The 21,003-nt window shown below is 35.9% G+C and overlaps 1 protein-coding gene across 1 annotated transcript in view; it reads right to left on the bottom strand.

Moving 5' to 3' along the window:
• Nucleotides 1-3,037: 3,037 nt before the first annotated feature.
• mRpL9 (mitochondrial ribosomal protein L9) overlaps nucleotides 3,038-21,003 on the bottom strand; it is a 62,330-nt gene continuing 44,364 nt past the window's right edge. The window contains exons 4-5 of the mRNA XM_089093825.1: nucleotides 6,248-6,448; nucleotides 3,038-3,257 (exon numbers count right to left, since the gene is read on the bottom strand). Coding sequence (XP_088949951.1) covers nucleotides 3,066-3,257; nucleotides 6,248-6,448 — 393 coding nt within the window. The 3' untranslated portion in view covers nucleotides 3,038-3,065. The remainder of the gene's footprint in view (nucleotides 3,258-6,247; nucleotides 6,449-21,003) is intronic.

The raw sequence follows: 21,003 nt of genomic DNA, 5'->3' as shown, positions 1-21,003 counted from the left end.
ATATTTTTGCAGCTTACATATATCTTGGCAATCATTTGTTTCTTGTGTAAGATTGTCTGCATCATAGACACTTAAAACGATACAACCACTACTGAGGAAAATATGACGTATGTATACTTTTCGAATTTATCCATAATTATGTAGTCATTTACATTAAATTTTCCCCCCCAAAATTAAGGCTTTTAACGAATTTTCTCAAACTTCTGACGTATCTAGATCGTTTTTTTAGGCGAGAATATCCCTGGATACTAATTTTCACGAAAAAACATCGAGCCATTTTTGAGAAAAAATACACAATTATTGCTCGTTTATAAAGATAGTGTATATATATATATATATATATATATATATATATATATATATATATATATATATATATATATATATATATATCGTACTGCAACAAGGTGTCCACCGTACTTAATAATTTGATTTTTCCACAAAACTGTGTAAATACATTGGATAAAGGAATTGTAATGGCAATGCAGCTGTTTATTACAAGTAATTGGGACCCTTCAACGTTCTATGTGTCCCCTGGGGAGGGAGCCCTCTATTTCCCCGAGGAAAGAGTAGCAACATGCCGAGTGCGGCCCGGCTTCGAAATCGGCTACGTAGGTGTTTTTTCTTAACAGGCACAATTCTGGCCAGTAAACCAATCTAAAACGATCACAACTTTAAGGAAGAATTTGTATTTTTTCCAATGGTGGCTGTATCGAACCTATGGTGACACCACGACATTAACAAGAGGCTCACATTATTTACGGTTACAAGATAAGTGAAGATGCGAATCAATATATACAAGCCTGTCGCATAGCCATCCCGAGGCCTCAAAACTGGCTACATAGTTTTTTTTTCTTCTTAAAATTGACAAACTGATATAAATAGGCCACAAAAACGATCTAAATAGGTCACAACTTTAAGAAATTCGTATTTTTACCAGGGTGGCTGTATCGAACCTGTGGTGACTTCATGGCTTGAAGAAAAGGCTCAAATTGTCTGCGGTTAGAAGACAAGCGACATTAAGAATCCATATATAGAAGTGTACCGAGTGCCGGGACCCAGTCGCGAAGCCACCGGGCTCCTATACATATATATATATATATATATATATATATATATATATATATATATATATATATATATATATATATATATATATATATATATATATATATATATATACCAGGGGACCAAGCTTCACTTAGTGAACCAAATTTTAGACATAAGACGGTGTACAGCGTAGTTACCACGAAAAATTTCCAATCACCCGCGGAAATACGAACCCCCATACCATGATTCACACAAGGGGAAGCCTTTTTGTGTAATATTTCTTGATTTAGTTCTTTTTAGACAAATATACAAAGGGGAGTGTATTTTTGAAAACATTCGCTTACTCTCTTCTTTGCCTGGTTTGTTAATAAAAGAAGAATGACTTAGTAGTCGTTAATCAGAGACCGTTTTAAACTTAAATCATTATAGGACTTTATTTCTGCCCGTCTTAAGTTTTAAAACCAGGAGACCGAGTTTGCCTCGGTGAAGCGAATTTTAGACAAAAAAAAAACGTCTAGTGCATTCCCCTTACCATTGAATCCCCCTCCGCGGAAATGCAATCCCCCATATTCTCAGGCCAGAAAAATACAAATCACGTAAAGTAAATATTACTTAGTGAGTAGTGACCGGTAGTTCATATTGAGGCGTTAGCTTTTTTATAAAAAGAAACTAAGAAAAATACATATCTTAATCAAGGGTTACCCCTGGCTAATCAAGGGCTAAGCTTCATGTTAAAAAAACAAAGAAATTGTATATCCAATCAAAAAATTGTTTTGTGGGGTAAGGTTAGGTGTGAGTAAGGTAAAGTGATGGAAAAAATAAGGTCATGAGAGAAAGTAAAACGATGCGCTTTTAGGAATGATATAAGTAGGTATTTTAGAATTTTTAAAAGTAATTTTCAGAATTTTACAGTGTTTCCTTCTGGAACGGCAAACTACTGAAAATAGCTGAATGTAGCTGAATTACAGCTGAAAATACCTGAATATCGCTGAATATAGCGTATTACTAAAAATGAAAGCGTGTGCTAGTCACGACATAAAAACTCGTCCTTGAATAGTAACAGAATTTGTCCCGACCGCACCGTTACAGCGACGTTAGCTATTGCGCTCTTTCAAATCGGTATACCAAAATTATTACAGTGGGGAAGCAAATAAACGGCATAGCTTTGGGCTTAACAGCTTCATGTTTGATGACAACTTCATAGAAAAAAATAGCGAAAAAATTACAAGTGCTTCGCTACAAGCTAAAATTTATAAGCAGGGGTCTGATATGTCACATCCACCTTTTCCTCTTGAGTAGGAACCCCATAGATAATAAATATCACAAAGTATGCATTATTAAAATGTATGTTGACATATTTTCCATGAACTTGAATTATGCCTTACGGGAGGGGTGCCGCCAAGATAATCTAGCAGGGCAGACGTATAGCCTGACTAGAAATTCCCCAATCTCTTGTCAAAACAGCCATTCGCAATTGTGCCATCTCTTGTCAACGCAACCTTTTCCAAGAATATTCCTGTAATAGCTCGAAAAATAGAGGAGAGCAACGACATCTACATCAATCAAATGTCATCCTTGCCTTGAACCAGCTATCAAACATTTTTTTAGAATAATAGATGTACAAACAGCAGACGTCGTGGGGGAGGACCAGAATATTTTCCCAAAGGGTGGGGTAAGGGGAAGGGCAATGAGATGCAGGAAAAGGTGTTTAGTCCGAATTCGGGGAAAGCAGGACTTAAGTCGACCCTTAATCCCTAGGGCTTTAGTCACCCAAGTGCACGAGAAGTAATAAGTACCCGCAGTCTGAACCTCCCAGGAAAGGATCTGGACCTCTGAAGCCTACTAGATTGTATTTTCAGGCTCAAATATACCAACTTCTATATAGGGGATTTTTAGCACAGAATTTACAGGGTTGCACCCATTACCAACCCCCTAGTATACAGGTAATATCACATCCTAAAATAAATCCTTTTAGCTGAACTTGTAAATAAAAAGTATATTTAAATCCACACAGCCTAGACTAGAGAGGTTTCTTTAACTTTGAGAGGCAGAGGCTTCGGTAATGTGTCAAGAATTTCTTGATCTTCTGGAAAAACAGGGTCATTTGATTTCAGATAGAAACCAACTTCGTGTGGCAATCTATCCTTTGCATCAGTTGACCAATGGTGAATCCGACATCGCAACAAAATCTTGTCCGTCTTGTTGAGCTAAAACAGAGTGAGAAAGGATACCTTAAAAACTGGGAAAAAGAGAAATAAAGCAAATGGTAAAAATAGAAAAAAAGTGGCAAGGTAAACAACACTGTCAAAAAGAATAGAAACGGGTAACGATATGTACGCGGACTAAACAATGCGGTCCATAACGACAACTCAATTTACTATTTTTCATATTAACGTATCTTCTAGAAAAGAACAAATAAATTAGCACCAGAACGGTCTTTTTCTTGTTCAGAAACTGAATCAAACATTTAAAGAGCAGATATGTATGTGTAATGTCGTTTTAAAGGCACAATTTCTAAAAAGTGTCGAAAATAATTGAACTATATGGAAAATGTAGGAGGTTATAAGAAAAATCGTCAAACCTGGAGATTAGAAGGGGGTGGCGGAGACCCCATAATACGTACGTGAAAGTAAAACACTTTTTAATGAAGAAAAAGCGATGATAATTTCGAAAAAGAAACGAAAAATAGTATGCGAATATTTCGGTCGAGATCTTCGCTCAACCGTCAGTGCAAAGACCTCAGAGCAAAAAAGAAAGTAATGAGATGAAAGTAAACTTAAAGTCCACAGAATAAAACAAAAACAAGACAAACCTTAAAACCAAAGATTAAAATAAGAGACCCTTTCCAAGTAATGGCAAAGCGACAACTGAATTAGAAAATCAGATAATCAACTAGCTACTCAAGAATGAGAAATCCTGTCACAGAGGCAGGGAAATCGATTCACAGAGACAGCTAGCAGGAAAAAATGGGTATTGGCCGTGTATGTACCTTTAATACCTCAATGGCTGCATCTGATTTAAACTCTAAACACTGAAAACTCTAAGGAAATTCCGGGTTCCCCAGGATAAACTAAAATTAATTTCCGGCATGTTTATCTGCCCAATATTAGAATATGCATGTCCTGTTTGATATTTCACTCTGACAAAAGAAGAAAGTGATGAAATTGAACGGGTTCAGAAGAGATCACTGCAAATCACCGACTGAAGTTCACCGTTGCCTTATTCTTTTTATCTAAAAGTATTTGAACCCAACCCCTTTTTGTCCCTCGTGAGAAACTGTGCCTGAAATTTGGCTCCACCCAAAACCTCCATCCCATCTACAAGAAATTTCTCCCGCCCCCATTGTCTCTATTAGATCCCGACCTCCCAGAGAAGTGGCTTTGAAATCTCCGAAACTGAAATCGGTTTACTCGAGGTAACAGCGTTATTCGTGAAGTTTTGTGCCGAATTTTGTTTGTACTTTCAATAATTCGTAGCATGCGTCTTTTGATAACCTTTGTGCTCGTTGACGAACTTCTCTTGTGTTGACCATATCTTTACTTTATAGTATTTATGTTTGTTTGTTTTGACTGATTGATACCATGTTTGACCCATTGTTTGTGCTTTTAATAATTCGTAGCTTGTGCGTTTCGGTAACTTTTGTGCTTGTTGACAAATTTATCTTGTGTTGACCATATTTAATTATCATAGTATTTTTTTTTTTTTTTTTTTTACTAATTAATATCAGGTTCAACCCATTATTCGTGCTTTTAATAATTCGTTGGTTGTAGGTTTCGATAAATTTTCATCGCCAAATTTTTATTGGGTTAACCATATTTTAATTATTACGGTACTTTTGATTTTTGACAAAAAGATACCAAGTTTGGGCATGCCTATGAGAGTGTATCTTTTTTATAACAAATAACTTGATTTGACCTAAGACCTTTACAATCTCGCTTTCTAGGAATATAATGAGAGAAAGGTTGAGATGGCTAGGGCACGTTCTGCGGATTAAGAACGAAAGATTGCCAAAGATTGTCCTTTTCGGCCAACCGTCCTGGGTTAAAGGGAAAGCATGTGATCCTCAGTTGGAGTGGGAAGATGTCACAAGGAAAGATTTAAGGGAAATAGGAACTTCCTGGGAGGGTGTAAAGAGGGAGGCTTTGAATATACTGATATGGAGGAATAGCAAGTTTGGCTGTGTTGATTTCAGGCGGCTTGGTGCTGCGGTGAGTTGTTAGTAGTAGTGGTAAGACTTTTACTTACACGAAAATTTTTACCCTTTTATCACTAACGACCCAGAAATATTGGCCTTTAATCTAAGCCCTACACAAAGAAAAATTCAGTCCGTGACGGTTGATATCAACATGCTACCTTAATTATGTCCCTAAACACTATTTAAATCAGTTACAGTGCAAAAGCCAACCCCTTGCCACTCTTATCAATACTGCGCATGTCAAACTCATCAATGAATAATGACAATAAGTGCAGCTTTTCAATTTATTTTGACTCTATACTTTTTATTTTTATGCTTTAAGGATTAGGCTTTAAGCAAACAGACAATAAGAATAAAACGTTAAAATTAACCTTGGTGCAGACGGTTTATCCGCACCACCGTACAAAAACTAAGACACCATATTTTGTGTAGATTTAAAAAAGATTTACACATATACTCGATCTAGCATTTCACATCGTGTAAAACAACCAAGATAGCGATGCCATTATTTTACAGTTAAACTCACAAAAAAAAGTCAAGCCGTTAATGCTGTTTCTTTTGTAGGCTGTTAAGTGTTTCGACTTATTGTGCTCTTGAAATAGGAGTAGACATGGAAGGGACAACTTTTCAAATTCTTGGACACAGCAAAAGGAAGAATCGAAAAACACGTTGCTCTAATGCCAGACCTCAATTCTATGGTCCCCGAAGGCTGGAATGTTTGTTTATCATTATTTCAGTATATTTTCCCCAGGAGCTATTTTAAATCTTTTTACGAAACTAAAGGAATTTCAATAGAAGAATAAAATCAAGTTATAATCAATAAAAATAATTAGAGTTAGAACTAAAACAATTGAAGTACAGATACTAATTTCTTTTAAAATAGAATAATTAAATAATATTTAATAAATTAATTTTAAATTTTGACAGCCCCTGTTCGTGTGCCCCCCTAAGTTAATTTTTGCTCAACATCGAAAGACCAAGAAATTTGAAGAAAAAACTTACAGTTATAGTTGCAATAAATAATTTCCCCTCCAGTTCCATATCAGGTCCAGATATTTCCTTTTCAGGCATTTCTATGCACTCTTCGGGTACCCAAAATCCAAATTTTCTCAGACAGGCTTTCACATGATATTTCTCTATTGTCCAAGGATTATCTCTATTCATTGTCAAGGCTAAAATCTCCTGAGAAAGTTGCTTCCTTGTCTGTAATGAAGCAAAATACACTGTAAAAAAGAGATCAGTTCCCAAATGATCTAAGGTATGAACGCAAGCAAACTTCAAGTACCAAGGACAGTGAAAACGTAACCTAATTGTTCGAAATGATTAAAGGAACTTACGCAACCATTTATACCTTTAAAAATTAAGAAAAATCGGTAATACAATTTTAGCGAAAAATACCTCCATACGTAGTTTCGGTAGAAGATGACCTTCACTACTACTACTAACAGCTCACCGCAGCAGCAAGCCGCCTGATGCCAACAAAGCTACGCACGCTTCTCCTCCATTCCAATCTATTCAAAGCCTCCCTTTTTACATCCTCCCACGAAGTTACCATTTCCTTTAAATCTTTCTTTATGACGTCCTCCCACCCCAGACGAGGACGACCTGCTTTCCGTTTATCTCTAGACGGTTGGTTCAAAACAACAATCTTCGGCAATCTGTCATCCTTCATCCGCACAACGTGCCCTAGCCACCTTAACCTTTCTTTTAGGGCTTTCCATTATAGCCCTAGAGAGCGGTATTGAACCACATTACGTACAGCCTATTGTTTGAAATACGGTCAGTCCGCCGGGTACCCAGAACAATCCTTAAGCAATTTCTCTGGAAAACACCTAGCAAATCGTCATCCGCTTTTCGGAGTGCCCATGCTTCAGAGGCATATTTGACTACTGTCATCACAGTAGCTTCTAATATTCTAATCTTGGTTTGCAGACTTATCTTCCAAATTGACAAGTCAAAATCGGGGCTTATTTGTCATTTGAATACACCACAGCGATTTTACAAAAGACTGCAAACTTATGTCAACAAATCTAACAGTATCCATAAGGAAGCAAATTACCATATTTTTGTTTATTTATTTTAGGGGTTAAGCAGCCACCTGACAGATGTCAGGTCAGATATTGTCAGGTGGAATTTCCAGACAAACAATATGTCTATTTTGTATATGCATGACCCAAAGCTCGACAACAGCAACTGATAGCAAGTTCTTGGTACGACAACGGCTATGTTTCAATCTTACAAGGTAGCTTTGCTTAACTTCAAAGTAACTCTGCCTAACTCTCACGGAAGTGACCATTTTTACTACATGTTGTCTACGACGTTTAAGTCCTCATGTTCAAATTATTGGTGTTGGCGTCAGCAAAGAATAAATGGCAGCATTGAGAGTATTGACCAAATTAGATATAAAATACAATAAACTCGCTATTTGTAGGTTTTTTTTACAATTTTTTTCTAAGCATTATCAATCAATAGATTTAATAACGATAAAAAAAAACAAAAAAACAAAACGTAAAATAATTACTAAACCTAAGAAGCTTAGCTTGCAATGAGCCAACAAAACAAAAATAAAACATTTTTATGAAGCTCATACAATAAAAAAAAATTCACATACAATGAAAAATTACATTTCAGGAGTTTGTTTTCCATTGTTTGCCCTTATCATAGGCAGCCCGCTACCGCTGCCTAAGTAAAGAACGATGAGGACACAATGTGTTTTTTTTTTCTCCATACCCGGGCACTTCGTATCGAAGGAGTCGTCGTAGAAACTTCGAAAAGGGCTATTTCGTTTGGAAATTGGAGTCGCTAATACCCTTTCTAATAGTTAAAGGTGATTGAATGGCAAATAGCCCCCCCCCCCCCCACGCCCATAATTCCCCCAAACAAATCCAATACAAAATTTTGAGATAGCCATTTTGTTCAGCGTAGTTGATTTCCAGATAGAAAATATGTTTTTGAGGAGGACACTCCCTTTATTTTGCTATACATATAAAGAGTGAATTACGCAACAAAAGGTAAATTTCGTCCTAGAAGCAAGCTTGTGCAAAATAAACAAACAAAACGAGGTTTTTAAAAAAGTGGGAGAGAAAAGTAGGAATAGAGACAAAGGGAATGGACGAGATACGGAATTCCAACATCGGATACGTAGAGAGAGTAGTGATTAGACAAAAAGAATAAGTAAGCAGATTGGAATAAAAAGAATAGTAATAAACTAAAAAAAAGATGGAAGAAAAATAGCATAGTACGATTCAAATTAATATTAGGAGGGACAGAATTCAGGAGAAAAATAGAACACATTGTGCTCAGTTTTAAAGTCCAAGTAGTTGACCTGGTAGGAGCATGAAAATGGCGTGACTTAAAAAGGAAAATGATGCCTGTCATAATGGAATTAAAGAGTAAAATTGAAACGAGAGGAAGAATAGGCTTACCCATAAGAGTTGAAAATGCTAGTTTCAAACTAAACTTTTTAATTCTTTTTCTCAATGGTTTAGTTCAGACAATATAAGGTTTTAGTTAAGAAAAGGTCACATATAAATTCCCTGAGTATAAATTCAGGGAAAATCACATGACTGAAACAAAAATTTGACATTTTTAAAGCTCTTAAGAAGACATCAAGCTGAAAATTGACAGACGGGTGATTTTCCTGTCCAGTTTCCGTAGTTGCTGTCTAATTCCATGTTCTCCCCGTGTTGAATTTGTATGCTTCTCAAAGTCCCCAGTGAATCAACCGTTTGGCCTAGAAATCGTGCGCAGGAGTTGTTAGTTTATGCAAACCAAAGTATAAACACATACTGACCAAGTACTGACAAAACTCTCCAAAAGTGACCCCGCGTACCTCAGCGCCTCTAGAGGGTAAATGTTGTACTACTTCACCGCTCCGAGCCAATAAATTAAATTTAATACAGCTTTTACGGAACAAGTATAATCACCAACGGAACTTGTGATTTATTCGCCAGGTTCGCATAGGTATGGAATCGTCTCCGGAGACGCGGACAAAGGGTCACTTTTTTTGTGTGGAGAGGATAGGTTGTATCAGTACTTGTTCAGGATGTGTTTATACTATGATGCAAACGCACGTGGGATGTGAAACAAAAGCTTATTAATACTGCATGGAGCATAATTAGCAAAATTACAAAATAATAAGGATCGCCGTGTACCTTTTTAGAAGATGCATTTTCAGATACTTCCATTGAAATTTGCCGATTCTATGGCTTACAAAGTTGAATTTCTTATTCTTCCTTTGAAGTTATGGTTAATGTTGTCGCAAAAAAAAAAAAAAAAGTATTTTTAACTTGTCTCTAAAGATTAATTTATTTTGTAACTTAGCCGAGTAGAACTAACTGTTCTGTAATAGAATATTGTTCGTACATGTTCTGGACTGCTTAGGTTAACTTCCAAAAGATAACCTTGGAGTTATGATTTTCCCAATAGTACAGCACACACTTAGACTTATTCAGTCTTATAACTTAGTTCGTCCTACGCCTAGAGGCGTATAGGGGAGCAATAATGATTCGCCATAACGACCTGTCCTCAACTTGCAACAAGAGATCCCCTATTGGAGTCCTCACCATATTTGCCTCTGTCTCTCTCTAGAAGCCTATCGAGGGTTATTTGGGGTCTTCCTGACTTTCAACGACAATGAGGTATCCAACACAATGCGTCTTCAAGATTGCACATTAATGCCCCTAGTTCCGTGGCTATGCATAAGGACGGAAATGAGACAGGAAAACCCAGCAAAATTGATAAAAGTGCAAAAGGTCATATATGTACACATAGGTGCTTACATCTTCTCCCCTCCAGATAGGGCTTTGCCAATTTGAATAGTTGCCCAGAAAAAAAAATTAATTTAAAAAAGCTGATAAAGGTTAGCTTGTTAGTGTGAAGCATTGGCTCAACGCTTCGCTCTTTACGCTAAAGTGTTTTATTGTTTTAAAAAATAAAGTTGTGAGACAGAGTCAAACTTTAGCGTAAAGAGCGAGGCGTTGAGGAGGGGTCAGCCACTTTCATACACAGAATAATTTACGTTCGTTCTAAATTTTAATGTCACTTCTTGCTTTCAACTTTAATAACTTGTTTTTTTTTTCTCATCGTTTTACAGTTGATGCAGCTTTTATTTTTGCTCGACTTATTAAATAATTAAAAAGAAATTTTATGGAAATTTTACTCTTCTTTTGCTAAATGGCTGTCTCTAAATTTGGTTATGACGTAATTTACAAATCAACTTACGTAACGAACTTCTATATTCGTATATTTTTCTTCTAGCAAAAAATACAAAGTTGCAGATTTTTGCAGATATGCGCTTGAGACCTATGTAATAGGGTTTTCTGATACGCTGAATCTGACGGTGTGATTTTCATTAAAATTCTTTCACTTTTAGGGATGTTTCCCCCTCTTTAAAAAATCGGGTAAATTTTCTCAGGCTCGTAGCCTTTGATGAGTAATACTAAACTTAATAAAATTTATATATTTAGAATCAGCATTATAAACACATTCTTTTGATACATTTATTGACATCAAAATTTCATTTTTAAAAGTTTTGATTACTATTGAGCCGTATCGCTTGTTTTTTTTATTGTTTTTTTTTATTACGTATATGTTATTACGTATATGAGGGAATTCTCCCCTTAGTCAATACCACGCTCTTTACGTTAAAAGTTAAAAAAAATGTTATTCACAAACCCCTGAATCACAAAGGCCGTTTAATTAGAATAGATACCTCTTTTGAAAGCACTAAAAAAAACTGTAGCGTAGAGAGCGAGGTATTGACTTGGGGGAGAATCCCCTCAAATATGTAATAATCTCTGTTCGTTTTAAGTTCTAATATTGCTTCTTACTTTCAGTTGAAAAAACTTTTTTTTTTATATTTAATTTCTGATCATATTTTAAATATAATGGTTTGAAATTCAGAGTCCCCTTCATAAAAATGTCCTTTATCCCAAAGAAAACTCTGCGACGGAAAAATTTTCCAGAGTACCCCCCTCCTCTAGCCACCCCCCCTTCAGAAAAAAATTCTTCCTGAAAATGTCTGTATACTTCCCAATAACCAATAAATAATGCTGGCAAGTCCGGCGCCCCCTTCCTGGCAATGTCCCTTCCCCCATGAACACTTCCTTCATGGACAGATCCTCCAACATAACCGCCGACCCCCCCCACTACCAGACAAAAACCCTGCTGAAAACCTCTGTATACTTCCCAATAACCAATACTACGTGTTACCATTGGGTAAAGTTAAAAACTGTTAACCCTCCCCCTGAAGACTTCGGGGTATTAAGTCATCCCTAAAGACAAATTCACCATATTTTCGATCATGCTGAACAAAATGCCTATCTCAAAATTTTGATCGGGTGACTTTGGGAAAAAAATAAGCGTGGGGGGGGCCTAGTTGCCCTCCATTTTTTTTGGTCACTTAAAATGGGCACTAGAACTTTTAATTTCCGTTCCAATGAGCCCTCCTACGATATTTTAGGACCACTGGGTCGATACGATCACCCCTGGGAAAAAAAAACAAAAAAGAAAAACAAATAAACACGCATCCGTTATCTTTCTTCTGGCGAAAAATGGAAAATTTCACATTTTTGTAGATAGGAGCTTGAAACCTCTACATTTGGGTTCTATGATACACTGAATATGATGGTGTGATTGTCATTAAGGTTCTATAACTTTTAGGGAGTCTTTCCCACTTTTTTTGAAAATCAGTCAAATTCTCTCAGGCGCGTAACTTTTGATACATAGGACAAAACTTGATGAAAGTTGTACCTTAGAATTCAATATTAAAATATGGTTCTTTTGATGTATATATTGGTATCAAAAACTCAGTGCCTAGAGTTTAGGTTACCATTGAGCAGGGACGCTCCTTGCTTACATTTCGTTCCAACAAATTGTTTGAAAATCCTGGTTTGGATCGTTTCCTCCAGTAAGATCAAAATATATTAAAAGAAGTCATTTTTATTTACTTGATGAGAAATTTCACTTTTTATTTGCCCCTCCCTCCCGAAAAATGGCCATCATCGGAAAATACACGTGAGAACAACATTTGCAAAAAACATACGGAAATTTATGCCTGAAATGACAAAAGATATCTTTTGCCATGAGCAATACAAATAAAACAAGTAAAAATAAAGAAAAACGGGTATAATATTTCAAATAAGATAGTGGAAAAATAAAAAAATTAAACTTTTAATTATGATAAAGCTCCGAATATTTTGGCTCTACGTCCGGAAGCCTTTATCAACGGAAAAAAAACTGAACGAAATTGAACAGAACATACAAAGAAAAGCAAAAACAAAACAAAAAACACAAACAAAAAACAGAAAAAACTCACGTCTTAATTAACATAGCAGAAATTAGCATAAGTTGGGCGCAAAACACCTATACCTTCACAAGGCCAGAACAAAATTTGCACTTGACTGAAAAAATATAAATGTTTTTACTTTTATAACTTTAATAAATTAAATATTATTAACATTTTGATTACTAAATATCAGTATATGTACATTAAACTGACAATACACATTCATTGGTATTTTTTTCAGTAAAGTACGAATTTTGTTCTGGCCTTGGGAAGCCCTGGGGATTTTGTGCCCAACTTATGTTAATTTCTGCTCGTTTTGAGTTTGACTTGGGTATTTGTTGTAATTTATGCTAGTTTTGGGTTTAATGTATTTATAGATGCTGGTTTGCGGTATTTTCACGCTTGGTAGATTATTTGATTTTAGTTTTGCTCATTTTTTGTTTAATGGAGTTCTTTACTTTTCTTTGAAAAACTTATTTCGTGGAAAAAGTTTTTTTTAATTAATTTCTGTTCGTTTTATATTGACATAGTCTTTTCAGGGAAAAAGAAGATAATACTTTAAATCTTTTCGTTTTTTAAGACTTTATAGTTTGGCCTGCTATTTCTATGCTGGAGAAAAATTTTCAGCAATTTTTAACAACAAACACCCTTTTCAAAATCTGGACACAAATAGTGCTGTTTAATTTAGTTTCATGCCTCCTCTAGTTGACCTGAAATGGAAAACTTGATACCATTCGAAAAAATCTGTTTACTTTCTTTGATAGCTTAGATACACTAACGCTATTTTGATTTTGTTAAATTTTAAGAGCAGAAGTAGCCCCGAAAGTTTGAACATAGTACCCGCAGTCGTTCTTGGGATACTGCTGAGATGCCTTATTGATGTTCCCACAACAACTCCTTTGATACGAAGTGCCCTGGTCTAAACAACAACAACAAATAATACATTATACCTACATCGATCTTTACTATAAAAAATGTCAAGCCTTCCAATCACTTTCGACTATTAAAAAGGGCACTAGGCCTTTCGATTTCCAATCGAATGAGCCCTTTTGGAAACAACAACGCTTTATATAGACACCGCATATGCCCCCAGGGCATAAATTACAACCCTTACCCTAAGGTCTGTTAGGGTGGTTTTCATCCTCTAAGACCGAATTTCCAGAGGGCAATTTCCAGAGGGCAAAAGCTCATTCGACTGGCAATTCAAAGGGCTAGTGCCCTTTTTAATAGTCGAAATTGATTGGAAGGCAACTAGCCCCCCCCCACACCCATCCAATAAAAATTTCGAGATAGCCATTTTGTTCAGGGTAGTCAATTTCCAGATAGAAAATATGTTTTTGAGGAGGACACTCCCCCACAACCCTCAGGGCAAGGATTATAAGTTATGCCCTGGGGGCATATAAGCTTTTTTTATTGAAATCTTTGTCGTAGAAACTTGAAAAAGGGCTCATTCGATTTGAAATTCAAAGGACTAGTACCCTTTTTAATACTCGAAAGTGATTTGAGGGCAAATAATCCCCCTCTCACGCCCACCTTTTCCCCAAACACATCCAATCAAAATTATTAGATAGCGATTTTATTCAACTTAGTTGAAAGTTTTGGAAATTAGTTCTTTAAGGATGACAACCCCCTCCCCCAGCCCTCAGTACACGAGTTGTAAATTAAGCCTTGGGGGTATACGAGATATTCATAGAAAGCATTGGCGTAGAAACTTAAAAAGGGTCAATTCAATTGGAAATTGAAAGGGCTAGTGCCTTTTTTAATAGTTGAAAGTGATTGGATAGTGACTAACGCCCCTCTAACGGCCGACTAACTGTCCTTTTTAATAGTCGAAAGTGAGTGGAGAGTAATTGACCCCCCGTGGAGAGAGTGGAGAGAGTAATAAGGTTTTTATAGATAGAGTTGTCTTAAAACTTCAAAAGGGGCTCGTTCAATTGTAAATTGAGAGGGCTAGTGCCCTTTGTAATAGTCGGAAGTTATTGGAGGGTAACTAACCCCCTCTCACGCCCACCATTCCTCCAAACACATCCAATCAAAATTTTCAGATAGTTTTTTTGTTCAACGTAGTAGAAAGTTCTGGAAATTAGGTCTTTGAGAATGACAGCCCCCCCCTCCCAGCACTCAGTGCAAGAGTTGTAAGTTATGCCCTGGGGGCATATAAACTTTTATTGAAAGTTTTGTCGTAGAAACTTCAAAAGGGCTCATTTGATTGGAAATTGAAAGGGCTAGTGCCTTTTTTAATAGTTGAACGTGATTGGAGAGCAACTTCCACCCCTCTAACGCGCACCATTTCCCCAAACACATCCAATCAAAATTTTTAGATAGCCATTTTGTTTAACGTAGTTGAAAGTTCTGGAAATTCGGTCTTTGAGGATGAAAACCCCCCTAACAGACCTTAGGGTACGGGTTGTAATTTATGCCCTGGGGGCATATGCGGTGTTTATATAAAGTGTTGTTGTTTCCAAAAGGGCCCATTCGATTGGAAATCGAAAGGCCTAGTGCCCTTTTTAATAGTCGAAAGTGATTGGAAGGCTTGACATTTTTTATAGTAAAGATCGATGTGGGTATAATGTATTATATTTTGTTGTTGCTTAGACCAGGGCACTTCGTATCAAAGGAGTTGTTGTGGGAACATCAATAAGGCATCTCAGCAGTATCCCAAGAACGACTGCGGGTATTATGTTCAAACTTTCTGGGCTACTTCTGCTCTTAAAATTTAACCAAATCGAAATAGCGCAAGTGTATCTAAGCTACCAAAGAAAGTAAACAGATTTTTTCGAATGGTATCAAGTTTTCCATTTCAGGTCAACTAGAGGAGGCATGAAACTAAATTAAACAGCACTATGTGTTTCCAGATTTTTAAAAGGGTGTTTGTTATTAAAAATTGCAGAAAAGTTTTCTCCAGCATACAAATAGCAGGCTAAACTATAAAGTCTTAAATAACGAAAAGATTTAAAGTATTATCTTCTTTTTCCCTGAAAAGACAATGTAAATATATAACGAACAAAAATTTAATAAAAAAAACTTTTTCCAAAAAATAAGTTTTTCAAAGAAAAGTAAAGAACTCCATTAAACAAAAAATGAGCAAAAATAAAATCAAATAATCTACCAAGCGTGAAACTACCGCTAATCAGTATCTATAAATAAATGAAACCAAAAACCAGCTGAAATTACAACAAATAACCGAGTCAAACTAAAAACAACCAGAAATTAACATAAGTTGGGCACAAAATCCCTATGACTTCCCAAGGCCAGAACATAATTTGTACTTTACTGAAAGAAATACAAATGAATGTGGATTGTCAGTTTAATATACATATATTGTTACTTAATAATCAAAATGTTAAAATTGTTCGTTTTATTAAAGTTTCAAAAATAAAAATGTTTATATTTTTTCAGTAAAGTGTAAATTATGTTCTGGCCTTGGGAAGGCATAGGTGTTTTGCGCCCAACTTATGCTAATTTCTGCTATGTTAATTAAGACGTGAGTTTTTTCTGTTTTTCGTTTGTGTTTTTGCTTTTCTTTGTATGTTCTGTTCAATTTCGTTCAGTTTTTTTTTCCGTTGATAAAGGCTTCCGGACGTAGAGCCAAAATATTCGGAGCTTTATCATAATTAAAAGTCTTATTTTTTTTTTTTACACTATCTTATTTGAAATATTATACCCGTTTTTCTTTATTTTTACTTGTTTTATTTGTATCGCTCATGGCAAAAGATAAATTTCCGTATATTTTTTGTAAATGTTGTTCTCACGTGTATTTTCCGATGATGGCCATTTTTCGGGAGGGAGGGGCAAATAAAAAGTGAAATTTCTCATCAAGTAAATAAAAATGACTTCTTTTAATATATTTTGATCTTACTGGAGGAAACGATCCAAACCAGGATTTTCAAACAGTTCGTGTAACGAACTTTAACTAAGGAGCTACCCAGCTGAATGGTAACCAAAACTCTAAACCACGAGTTTTTGATACCAATATATATATAAATGGAATATATTATTCATACTAAATCAAAATATATAACTTTTATCAAGTTCAGTCCTACTCAGCAAAAATTATGTGCCTGAGAAAATTCGGCTGATTTTCGAAAAAAGGGGGAAAGACTCCCTAAAAACTATAAAACCTGAATGAAAATCACACCATTATATTCAGCGTATCAGAGAACCCTACTTTAGAGGTTTCAAGCTCCTATCTACAAAAATGTGGAATTGTGCATTTTTAGCCAGAAGAAAGATCACGGATACGTGTTTATTTGTTTTTTTGTTGTTTTTTTTCCCCAGGGGTGATCGTATCGACCCAGTGGTCCTAAAATATCGTAGGAGGGCTCATTGGAACGGAAATTAAAAGTTCTAGTGCCCTTTTTAAGTGACCAAAAAATGGATGCCAACTAGGCCCCCCCACGCTTATTTTTTTCCCAAAGTCACCCGATCAAAATTTTGAGATAGACATTTTGTTCAGCATGGTCGAAAATATGACAAATATGTCTTTTAGAATGACTTAATCCCCCGAAGTCCCCAGGGGGAGGGCTAAAAGTTATTAACTTTACCCAATGTTAACATATAGTATTGGTTATTGGGAAGTATACAGAAGTTTTCAGGAGGGTTTTTGTCTGGTAGTGGGGGGGGGGGTCGGTGGTTATGTTGGAGGCGCGGTTCATGAAGGACGTGGCCCGGGGGGAAGGGAAATGGCCAGGAAGGGGGCGCCGGACTTGCCAGCATTATTTATTGGTTATTGGGAAGTATACAGACATTTTCGGGAAGGATTTTTTTCTGGAGGGGGGGAGGCTAGAGGAAGGGGTTACTCTGGAGAATCTGTCCGGTGAGGATGTTTCCTTGGGGTAATGGATATTTCTATGAAGGGGGCGCCGAATTTTCCAGCATTATTTAAAAAACGATCAGAAATTAAATAAAAAGAAAAACAAGTTTTTTCAACTCAAAGCAAGGAGCAATATTAAAACTTAAAACGAACAGAAATTATAACGTATGTGAGTGGATTCTCCCCCAAGTCAATACCTCGCTCTTTACGCTACAGTTTTATTTCGTGCTTTCAAAAGAGCTATCTATTCTAATTAAACGGCCTTTGTGATTCAGGGGTTTGTGAATCAAATTTTTTTTTAACTTTTAACGTAAAGAGCGTGGCATTGACTAAGGGGAGAATTCCCTCATATACGTAATGACATATAAGTAATAAAAAAAAACAATAAAAAAAACAAGCGATACGGCTCTATAGTAATCGAAACTTTTAAAAACTGAATTTTGATGTCAATAAATGTATCAAAAGAATGTGTTTATAATGCTGATTCTAAATATATTAAATAAAAAAAACAAGTTTTTTTTAACTGAAAGTAAGGAACGACGTCAAAACTTAAAACGAACAGAAATTATTCCGTATATGAAGGGGGCTGTCCCCTCCTCAACGCCTCGCTCTTTACACTAAAGTTTTTTTATTGTTTAAAAAAATAGAGTTGTGAGAAAGTCAAACTTTAGCGTAAAGAGCGAGGCGTTGAGGAGGGACAGCCCCCTTCATATACGGAATAATTTCTGTTCGTTTTAAGTTTTAACGTCGTTCCTTACTTTCAGTTAAAAAACTTGTTTTTTTTTATTTAATTTTTGAACGTTTTTGTATTAATGCAGGTATTGATATTGGCTCACCGTACATGAATAATTAAAACAAAATTTGCATATTATATTTGGTGAAATGGCTTTCTCGAAACTTGATTAATTTTATTTACGAACGTTTTTATTAGTAATAAATATACGTAACTTAGAATTAACTTACGTAACGAACTTCTATATTCATAAATTTTTAACACGTATATTAGGGGGTTCGCCCCCTAGTCAATACCCTGCTCTTTAAACTATAGTTCGAATTTTTTTTTCCAGTTCTTTAAAAACGACCTCTTAATCACAATCAGTTGATCAGTTGAAAAACTTGTTTTTTTTATTTAATTCCTGATCTTTTTCTTTAATAATGCTGGGAAATCCGGCGCCCCCTTCATAGCAATGTCCCTTCCCCCATGAAAACGTCCTTCATGGTAAGATCCTGCCATATAGCCCCCGTACCTCACCTACCCCCACCGCCCCCCCCCCCACTCATCTGAAAAAGTAGGGCTAATTAACCAAAAACCAAACTAGAAGTTAAAATTTAGTAAAGTTCATAACTTTCAGCCCTCCCCCGGGGACTTTGGGGAATCAAGTCATCCTAAAAGACATTTTTATCATATTTTCGACCATGCTGTACAAAATGGCTATCTCAAAATTTTGATCGGGTGACTTTTGGAAAAAAATGAGCGTGGGAGGGGGCCTAGTTGCCCTCCATTTTTTTCGGTCACTTAAAAAGGGCACTAGAACTTTTAATTTCCATTCCAATGAGCCCTTCCACGATATTCTAGGACCACTGGGTCGATACGATCACCCCGGGAGAAAAAAAAACAAAAAACAAACAAACAAATAAACACGCATCCGTGATCTTTCTTCTGGCAAAAAATGGAAAATTCCACATTTTTGTAGATAGGAGCTTGAAACCTCTACAGTAGGGTTCTCTGATACGCTGCATATGATGGTGTTATTTTCATTAAGGTTCTATAACTTTTAGGGGGTCTTTCCCCCTTTTTTCGAAAATCAACCAAATTTTCTCAGGCACGTAACTTCTGATGGGTAAGATTAAACTTAATGAAACTTATATATTTGAAATCAGAATTAAAATCTGATTCTTTTGATGTATCTATTGGTATCGAAAACCCGTTTTCTAGAGTTTCGGTTACCATTGAGCCGGGTCGCTCCTTACTTACAGTTCGTTACCACGAACTGTTTGATAAATTTTATTAAGTTTAGTATTGCTCATCAAAGGCTACGAGCCTGAGGAAATTTACCTGATTTTTTAAAGAGGGGGGAAACATCCCCTAAAAGTGAAAGAATTTTAATGAAAATCACACCGTCAGATTCAGCGTATCAGAAAACCCTATTACATAGGTCTCAAGCTCATATCTGCAAAAATCTGCAACTTTGTATTTTTTGCCAGAAGAAAAATATACGAATATAGAAGTTCGTTACGTAAGTTAATTTGTAAATTACGTCATAACCAAATTTAGATACAGCCATTAAACAAAAGAGAAGTACAATTTTTATGCAATGTTTGTTTACTTATTCAATGACGGTGAGCCAAAATAAAAGGTTCGTTAGCTAAAAAATGATCAGAAATTAAATTAAAAAAAAAACTTTTTTTTTACTGAAATTAAAGAATGACATTAAAACTTAAAATGAATAGAAATTATTCCGTATATGAAAGGGGCTGTGCCTTCCTCAACGTCTCGCTCTTTACGCTAAAGTTTCACTCTTTCTCACAACTCTATTTTTGAAAACAATAAAAAACTTTAGCGTAAAGAGCGAAGCGTTGAGGAGGGGACATCCCCTTTCATATACGGAATAATTTCTGTTCGTTTTAATGTCGCTCCTTACTTTCAGTTTAAAAAACTTGTTTTTTTTATTTAATCCCACATGAAGGCACCGATAGGAGGGGGCACAGATGGGATATGGGTGGCCATAATAGCTTATGTTTAGTTGTATTTTCTGTATTTTATTCATAATTCCCTTTTTTAATCTGCATCATTGCGTATATTCCTTGCTTAAACATAAAAGAGTTAGCCTTTTCTTGGGGCCTTCAAAAGCCAATGCTTCACACTAACAAGCTAACCTTTATCGGCTTTTTTAAATTAATTTTTTTTCTGGGCAACTATTCAAATTGGCAAAGCCCTATCTGGAGGGGAGAAGATTTAAGCACCTATGTGTACATATATAACCTTTTGCACTTTTATCAATTTTGCTGGGTTTTCCTGTCTCCTTTCCGTCCTTATGCATAGCCACGGAACTAGGGGCATTAATGTGCAATCTTGAAGACGCATTGTGTTGGATACCTCATTGTCGTTGAAAGTCAGGAAGACCCCAAATAACCCTCGATAGGCTTCTAGAGAGAGACAGAGGCAAATATGGTGAGGACTCCTATAGGGGATCTCTTGTTGCAAGTTGAGGACAGGTCGTTATGGCGAATCATTATTGCTCCCCTATACGCCTCTAGGCGTAGGACGAACTAAGTTATAAGACTGAATAAGTCTAAGTGTGTGCTGTACTATTGGGAAAATCATAACTCCAAGGTTATCTTTTGGAAGTTAACCTAAGCAGTCCAGAACATGTAGGAACAATATTCTATTACAGAACAGTCAGTTCTACTCGGCTAAGTTACAAAATAAATTAATCTTTAGAGACAAGTTACAGATCCTTTTTTTTTTTTTAGTGACAACATTAACCATAACTTCAAAGGAAGAATAAGAAATTCAACTTTGTAAGCCATAGAATCGGCAAATTTCAATGGAAGTATCTGAAAATGCATCTTCTAAAAAGGTACACGGCGATCCTTATTATTTTGTAATTTTGCTAATTATGCTCCATGCAGTATTAATAAGCTTTTGTTTCACAT

The sequence above is a fragment of the Artemia sp. Qi Xiang Cuo genome, chromosome 9 (assembly GCF_049724085.1).
Source record: "Artemia sp. Qi Xiang Cuo chromosome 9, ASM4972408v1, whole genome shotgun sequence".
NCBI lineage: Eukaryota > Metazoa > Arthropoda > Branchiopoda > Anostraca > Artemiidae > Artemia > Artemia sp. Qi Xiang Cuo.
Note: the sequence above shows the minus strand (reverse complement) of the source record. Positions and strands in the feature narration are given on the sequence as shown.